This window comes from Lactuca virosa, chromosome 7, assembly GCF_052849685.1.
Source record: "Lactuca virosa cultivar CGN04683 chromosome 7, Lactuca_virosa_CGN04683_v6, whole genome shotgun sequence".
In the NCBI taxonomy this organism is placed as follows: domain Eukaryota; kingdom Viridiplantae; phylum Streptophyta; class Magnoliopsida; order Asterales; family Asteraceae; genus Lactuca; species Lactuca virosa.
The window spans coordinates 223,969,405-223,978,775 of record NC_136432.1 but is presented as its reverse complement, the minus strand read 5'-3'; the positions used below and the strand labels follow the sequence as shown (position 1 = coordinate 223,978,775).

At 35.7% G+C, this 9,371-nt stretch overlaps 1 protein-coding gene across 1 annotated transcript; it reads left to right on the top strand.

The window, feature by feature from the left end:
- The first annotated feature begins 6,971 nt into the window (after positions 1-6,971).
- LOC145127591 (putative polygalacturonase At3g15720) lies at positions 6,972-8,802 on the top strand. The gene is made up of 6 exons (XM_079062758.1): positions 6,972-6,986; positions 7,556-7,702; positions 7,921-8,046; positions 8,157-8,309; positions 8,626-8,652; positions 8,740-8,802. The coding sequence occupies exons 1-6, from the start codon at positions 6,972-6,974 to the stop codon at positions 8,800-8,802; spliced, it is 531 nt and encodes a 176-aa protein (XP_078918884.1).
- Positions 8,803-9,371: the final 569 nt, after the last annotated feature.

The window sequence follows — 9,371 nt, the reverse complement described above, 5'->3', positions numbered from 1 at the left end:
TCATATTTTCCTAAGTAACTAAGATTGGGAATTTATAAGTGTTTAGTTACTTAGTATTTATCATTATACTTTTAATGAAAGGAGAATTAATGTCCTGTCTTACCCGTTCAACTAACGACCCTCCACCAGTCAAGGAAGCGGTGGGTGAGAGTGGACACCCATTAAACTGTCATTTTATAGGCAGTAACCTTATACCCCCCTTATATACCGACTTCGTGAATGAGGCCTACTAACGGTAAGACTGACTTGCTTTTATACATATATATAAATATTAAACCTATAATATTATAATAGTATAAGGGTTGAATTTTAAACTCTTAAAATTCTAAGGGTTTAACTTGGAATTAAAGTATTCATGGGGGAAACTTTACAAATTCCAAAACTTGAGGGCAAGTTTTTAACAATTCAAAAAAATTTGGTTTCCATAACTTATGATTTTAAAGTAGTTTTAATGAAAAAACTCTTCAAGTTCCATAACTTGAAGACAAGTTATGGAAGACTTTAAAAAATTTAAAAAATGAGACTCTTAATTTTCATAACTTATGGAAATCTTATGAGTTTTAAAAATCATAAATGAGACTTTTCATATAACTTGAGGACAAGTTACAAAAACACATTTTATGAACAACTTTTAGATCAATTGGGATCGAAAACAAATTATCACATAATTTTTCTATTAATCTAAACTAACTCATACGAACAAGATAATTCAAATCATCAATCTTCAAGAAATTAGCATGAACATTTAAACTAATACAAATCTTGAAATTATCACAATTATCTTAGAAATTGGAGTAGCATGATAATTACCACATCAAAAACATGTTTATAAGTTCAAAAACAGTTTAGGATAATGATCCTAGTCCAATTCTAGCCTTAAAAGTCGAAAATCTGCCCTCTGGAGCACTAACTCGTCGAGTGCAGGAACCAACTCGGCGAGTTGGTTCAGTTTACTCTTGGACTCGGCGAGTCCACAGTCCAGAAAGCCAGAATTTTCGATTTTCAACAATTTTCATCAAGTATAATTGAAAACAAGCCTTGGCTCTGAATCCAATGATGGGTTTTGTATAATACAACATCCTATGGTGCACATACAACCCTAAATACCTTGGATCTATGTTTTCACAAATTATACATGCAATGGTGTTTCCAATGTATTAAGCCTATAACTAGCATGCAATTGTCATATACCATACAAGATACTAGTTACGGTAACATACCTTTTGTGTAGCTTGAAGTCTTCATGTATTTGGCCTTAAGAGCTTAGCCCCAATAGTGTGGAAGCCTCAAATGAACTCACAACACATCATGGACATAGGTAGAACTTGAGAGAGAATTCCTTCTATACCAAAATCAACTCCATGAGCTCCAAGAACTAGAAGTAGCGATTTTGGCTATGGAGTGACCTATTTATATGTGGGATTTCAAGAGTCATGGGTATAACCCAAATCCATACCCATGGGTATTATGATCCATGGTTCATGTGGACCAACTCTTTATGTGTCCATACATAAATTTGGTCCAACATGGATCATAATCCCAACACATATAAATATAACTAATTACCATAATTAGTCCCCATAGATTTAATTAGTCTCTTTTGATCACTAAATTAATTCCAAATTAATTCTTGATCAATACTAATTCAAACATATGATTTCATATTAATATATTAGAACTTATAATATATTAATAAATCATATATAACCTTCTCTCAAGAGTCTATCCTAACAAATTGTCCTGATGATATGCAACCCAAATGGACCATGCTACTCTCGGGTCGAGTACATACCAATAATAGTTATGGGCTTAGAGATCTAATCCAACATGTAGAACCAATCCCAACAGTCTAAGACTCATCTACGGGTTGCTCTCAAACCAAGGGGGAACTACCTTCTTCAAACAGACTTGAAGACTCCTTTGAGGTAGAGGATATTCCCTCAAGTGCAGTCGCAGACCACCAATAATCTCGCCTACATATCTGGACAAAAGATCACCCACCAGGCCAGATCACTTGGAATCCATCTGCAGGTATTCAAACTCGTTCCTCTACAGACTTAACTAATCATTGTCATTATGCAGCTTTCTTGTCTTCGGTCGAACCCATAACCACAAAATAAGCTCTTATGGAGCAATATTGGATAATAGCAATGCAAAAAGAAGTGGCCGAGTTCGAAAGAAACCAATTCTGGAAGCTGGTACCGAAGCCTAAAGACCACACTATAGTTAGAACTAGAAGGTTATACAAGGACAAGTTAGATGAATTGGGTGTCGTGGTTCGCAACAAGGTACGTTTGGTTGAAAAGGGTACAATCAACTAGAGGGTGTTGACTATGATGAGATATATGCATCTATTGCAAGGATGGAAGCCATACGTATTTTTCTAGCGTATGCAGCTCATAAGAACATCAAGGTCCATCAAATATATATGAAGAGTGATTTCCTTAATGGAGAACTGAATGAAGAAGTGTATCTGCAACAACCTCCAGGCTTTGAAAGTTCAGAATTTCCTAACCATTGTTATAAGCTGTAGAAAGCAGTCTACGGGTTAAAGCATGCACCTAGAGCTTGGTATGATACACTTTCAGAGTTTCTTGTCAACTCAGGTTACAAGCAATGTGTGATTGATCCCACTCTTTTTAAATGAGTAAATGATAAACACTTGATGCTCGTTCAAATCTGTGTGGATGATATCATTTTTGGCTCAACGGATCAAGGAATGGTGGATGATTTTGAAAATCTCATGACAAATAAGTTGCAGATGAGCATGAATAGAGAGAGAGATTAATTTCTTTCTAGGACTTCAAGTCAAACAAATCTCTCAAGAGATCTTCATCCATCAAGAAAAATATACAACCGAGCTGTTAAAGAAATTCTCAATGGATAATTTTGATGGGTTTTGAGCATTCTAACACTCCTATGGTGTACATGCAACCCTAGAAACCTTGGATCTATGTTTTCTCTATTATACATGCAAATTTGATTTTCCAAGGTTCTCAACCTAACTAGCATGTTATGGGGTACTTGTAATATAAAACTTTAGTAGAATAACATACCTTTTTCTTGTGGTTGATTGCTTGGAGCTTCAAGAGCCTAGCACCAATAATGTGGATGCCTCAAGTGGAATCACAAATCACCAAACCAACTTCGAAACTTGAGAGAATAGTATGCACTTAGTAGAAATTGGCCCACCTTTGTTCTCACACACTAGTGCCATTTCATGTGCCAAAGACTTCTTTATATAGTATGGTGGATTAGGGTTACATCCATGTAAACCCTAATACCTATGACCTTTCATTTCCATAGGATCCATGGGTTAAAAACTCCATGGACTATCCATGCAAGCTTAGCCCATCCTAAATGAACATTGGCCCATTTTATATATATAAGATTCCATATTTAATTAGTCTCTTTTGATCACTAAATTAATTCCAAATTAATTCTTGATCAATACTAATTAAATAATATGATTTCATATTAATATATTATAACTTATAATATATTAATAAATCATAAATATACTATTCTGAAAAGATTATCCATACAAATTGTTTTGGTGAAGTGCAACCCAAAAGGACCATGTCGGGTCGGGTCAAGTACATACCAAATATAGTTACAGACTTAGACACCTTATCCAACAGTCTCCCACTTGGATAAGTCTGATAACTATAGTTGCAGGTATGATTTCAGGAACTGACCACCAATCGTAGCTCTTAAAACTCTGTTGAACTATGAAGTGCCATTTTAGATAAGTGATCATATAATCCTTTGTTCTAGATATCAGCCGGACAAATACATGGAACAATGTCATACTTATTGTCCAGCAGTTTGTTTCCAGATTTCCGATTTGTTTGACATAGAACTAAACTGAACACATCAATTTGGTTCTGACCGGGCCCGACACATAGGTCAAAACAAAATCATCGAGGGGCCCAGATATCGCTTTTAATCCTCCAAGGACTAAAAGGGACATATAAACTTCGACTCATATGCTTGTTCTACTACTTTTTGAATCATACACAAAGGCACGTTTTATAACATCAAGTTACTGATGCGTTTTTGTACAATCAATGCACAACCAACTCATAGGCAACAACTCATATAGGTTTGAAGACTTATATGATGTTACCGTCTCACGATCACTCGAGATAAATTCCATGAAGTGATACAAGTGAGTGTGGGTTTAATCCAATACTCAGAACTTATGAACACTCATGAATGTTGTAGCAACTTTTGCTATGTCTGACACCTTAAACATCTACAAGCCCAATTCATGACAGTCTTGATTCATTCCTACTTCCAAAGTACGACTGACTATGGAGAGTTTGAATAAAGTAATTATTCTGGAAGTCAAAACATGCAAAATTGAAACAATAGTAAACAATTGACACAAGATAGCAACACCTTACTTATAAATAAACAACAACTTTTATTTAATCATCAAATGTCAATTACATTTTAGAAGTTTCAGAAATAGCTATCGAATCTGTAAAACTAATATCGTCCTTCAGCCCAATGCGCCTCGCATGCTGCAAATGCTTAACCCTAGTCAAGCCCTTCGTGAGGGGATCTATTGGGTTCTCTTCTGACGATACCCTCTTAGCCACGAGGAGTCCTTCTTCTATATTGTGTCTTATGAAGTGATATTTTCTATCAATGTGTTTGGATCTGCCATGATCTCTCGGTTCCTTGGCTAAGGCAACCGCACTATTCCTATCACAAAAAATCTCCATAGGCTCCTTTATAACTGGTACAACTCCAAGGTCTCCGATGAAGTTCCTTGGCCATATCGCCTCCTTCGCCGCTTCACTCGCTGCTATGTACTCTGATTCACATGTCAAATCAGCTACTGTCTCATGTTTGGAACTTTTCCAAGTAATTGCTCCTCCATTCATGGTAAAGACCCAGCCTGACTGAGAGCGTAAATTATTCCTATCAGTCTGAAAGCTAGCGTCACTATACCCCACTACTCTCACGTCATCACTCCCACCAAGGGTAAGGACCCAGTCCTTAGTCCTCCGCAGGTACTTAAGAATGTTCTTCGCCGCAGTCCAGTGAGCCTTTTTAGGGTTCCCCTGATATCTGCTGACCATGCTCGGAGCAAAGGCGACATCAGGGCAGGTACAAGTCATAGCATACATGATCGAGACAATAGCGGAATCATATGGTAATCGACTCATCTCAGCTATCTCAGCCTCTGTACTCGGACTCTGAGCCTTGCTATGTTTGCCATTGCTGTGGATCGGTAAATCACCTTTCTTGGAATTCTGCATGTGGAACCTTTTCAAAACCTTGTCCAAGTAGGTGGCCTGACTAAGTCCAATTAGTCTTTTACTCCTTTCTCTCAATACCTTATCCCTAGGATATAGGCATCTTCTCCAAGGTCCTTCATAACGAAACACTTCCCAAGCCAGGACTTAATCTCCTGCAAAGTTGGGATGTCATTTCCCATGAGTAGTATGTCATCCACATACAGTACCAAAAAGCTAACTATACTCCCACTAGCTCTGACATATACACAGGACTCATCTTCGCTTCTCGAAAAACCAAACTCTTTGACTTTCTCATCAAAACAAAGATTCCAGCTGCGAGATGCTTGTTTCAATCCATAAATGGATTTCTCAAGCTTGCACACTCTATCAGGGTACTCTGCACTGACAAAACCCTCTGGCTGACTCATGTAAACATCCTTACACTACTAGAAAACAGCCTTTTACGACGTGCAATGCGTTTCGTAAAACGCTCAGACGACGCGCAAATGCGTGTCAGGGAAGGCCCTATGATAACGAGAGACGATACGCTTTTGCGCGTCGTCTATAGACGACGCGCATTTACGAAGCGCAGTTACGACACACATTTACGACACTCATTTATGAAACGCAATTCTTATCAAGGAAGGCCCTGTCATGAAGGAAGACGACACGTATTTGCATGTCATAACCTTACGACGTGCGTTTAGGACACACATTGCGTACCATTAAAGCCTCTGTCATAAATGAAGATGACACGCATTTGCGTGTCATGAACTTCAACAACCATTTACGATATACATTTATGACGCGTCTTTACGATACTCATTTACACATAATACAAAAATATGGAAACAAATATATACCAAAAAAACCAGTTTCATCCAATAACTTCTTGTCCAAAAAATTTCATACATTGGTATTAATGGGATTTGATTGTACATTGTTATTAAGAGGTTTTCCCTAACTATATAACCTAATACTACATTGCTATTAAGGAACACCTTCTTGTTTCTACTTCTTATTGTTATGCTTCTATTCCTACATGATACTTGTTTTCAACAACACAAGCAAGTGTGGTTAGTGAAACTGTATACCACTCCCATGGTGTATCCCATCATTGCAGGATCGGACACTCCAATCCACTTCCCTTGAGAACATTCCACCATTAATCAGAATCAGAATAACAAAAAACAATCAGAAAGGTAAGATGAAAAACAAAATCAAAGATATAGTTATATCACATTTAGAAAACAATTACCCTAGTTGCATTTGTTCTATTTGTTGTCCCACTCCAATCAAGTTCCCTAGCTGCATGTGCTGTCAAATTCCATCTAATTGTCCTTGCACAACCGAACAAACAAACATGACTATCAAAGATATAGTTATGTCAATTTCAGAAGAAAAAAAATACCCACCCGACCATTTATAGTCTATATCTATTCGTAGTCAGCTAGTATTTCAGCAAACATGTATTACCTTTGAGGATGAAAACATTAATGTTGGATCCATGGAAACTAGAAATCAAAATTTCAACTTACGAGCGAAATTAAAAAATAGAAATTGAAGCTTAATGATGATCTCTTACCTGTTGTAGCATCCACATAATACTCCTACATCCATTTCATATAACATTTTGTACACAACTTCATTTGACCACCATATGTCCTACATCCAAACAATTACAACTCATTTAGCTACAGCTAATAGATATTATCATAAATGCGTAAAGCAAAGGTATTAGAAATACTCATTGTAACTAGAATAGATGTAATTCTAGTTTGTAATCTTTAATGATTCGGAGGTCTTGCATTTCCATTGCGGTATTTTAGCCTCTATAACTTGGTATGCTATATCTCCAAAAATTATGAGTTGTCAATTTAAATAAACCATATATTTTTCCTCTTTAACACAAATAAGTTCCAAATTTTTACTTTTCAGGTGGATCCACATCATCATAACATAGTTTACTAAAAAGAAGTCAAAACATAAAAAATGATGATCTTTTAATGCCGACATTTGTATTGATGGTGGAATATAAAATATATATTTTTTCCTTTTTAAGAAATTTCATAGTTGGCTGCATAACCTTTGGAAGCCTCACCACTTAAAACATTGGAAAAGTGGTTAATAGTTTAACAAGAGACAAAATGTAGTTAGTTTGGAAACTTGACTAAAATTGTTAACAACTTAAAACATCGGAAATGTGGTTAATAGTTTAACAAGAGACAAAATGTAGTTAGTTTGGAAACTTGACTAAAATTGATAACAACTTATGTTATTATTATTCTTATTTCTCAATGCAGGCTATTGGTACGATGCTTAATGTGATTACATGCACCCTCATGATCATTGGATTCATCACTGCCACGCAACCTCAAAATGTAGTTAGTTTGGAAACTGATGTTAAGAGCTTTGGAGCTGTAGGAGATGGCATCAGCGACGATTCTTTGGTACACAACAACTTTTTTATATACACAGTGTGGTGTGATTCTGAGTAGTAGCAGTTGACTAATCCGTTTTCAAGCTATTTTCTTTTTGAATTACTGACGAATATTCTATAATTTGACAGAAACAGGAAATAGGCAGCTAACTTAGCAATAGTGACATTTCTTTTTTTAAGCATTTTACAATTTAAAATTTTTAATGTACGTATGTCATGATCTTGTAGGCACTTAACAAGGCATGGGATGCAGCATGTAGTTCGACTGGACAATTTAAATTACCTGATGGAAACTTTCTTGTTCAACCATTGTCTTTCACGGGTCCATGCAAAGCTCCAACTGTTGTCGTCACTGTAAGTGTAATTAATTAATTAATTAATATGATTGCCAAGAAAATAAATTAATTAATTTGTTAATTACTATAGAATTAATTCATGGGATATTTTTAATTATATGTTTGAAGGTCGTAGGGACTCTTGTAGCACCACCAAAGAACAAGTGGATTAATAACACCGATACTTGGCTTAACTTTCAACACATTGATAATCTTGTTATAACAGGACCTGGACGATTTGTTGGTCAAGGGCAATCTGGTTGGTGGGACTCTTGCAAACAGGTCATGACATCTTTTTATTACAATGAAAATTGTTTTTTATTTAGATATATGGATCTTATTTTTATTACAACAAAATACTTTAACAAATCAATCCAATTATATATAATCGTGGAAAGTACTATTTTTCATTCAGATTACCAGCTTATATTTTGATAGATTTGTCATATTGGAGTCTAGTGTTGTAATAACAACAAAGGAAAATGTAATGATCATATGATATGATAAACAAACAAGTAAAAATCCATTATAATTAACCCCTAGTATTTCTTAAGTTTTAAACCTTTTTAACTACTGACTGTTTGTTTATGTATTTCAGACTAGCACTTGTGAAAATAACCCCACAGTAAGTAATACCCTTGTGCAACATCCAAAACAAATTAAGTTATTATTTGATCATGCATATATAATGGGTTTATCTTTTTTCTTTTAGGCTCTGGGATTTCACCATTGCAATGGCCTTCAATTTGCATATGCCTCACGTGCCATTTTGTAAGCTAGTGAAAGGGCTAAATCCATTACTGTATTGACATTGGAATTAGTGACAGGGCCATCTGCGATTGCATTACCTCCTCTAATTATTTGCATGCCACCAATTTTTACAAGAGTGACAGATTTTGCATCCCATGGCTGGAAAAGTAAACTTGAGTGCATATTTTTTTTAAATTTAAATATAATATAGTGCCTTGAGGTTAAGTATCTGACCTCAAATCTAGTAGCTGTCGTCACACCCCCAAACCAGAACGGCGGAAACGTTCGGGGGTGGAGGACGTCATGTATAGTATCATATCAATGCATAATAGTAAACAAGCAACAACATCATCCATTGCATTAATAATATAATTTAATACAAGTGTGTTCTGTGTATAGTTTGAAAGACACCAAAATATGAATCAAAATAAAAGACGAGTCTCGAATGTGCTATGTCTTCTCAAGACCTGGTCCAGTGTACCTGTCTACTGGTGACCTGAGAATACAAGTTATTTTGAAAGAGTACATCGTCATTTAAGATGGTGAGTTCATAAGTATTTAGTGTCAGTTGTTGTATATGTTTAATGAAAGTGC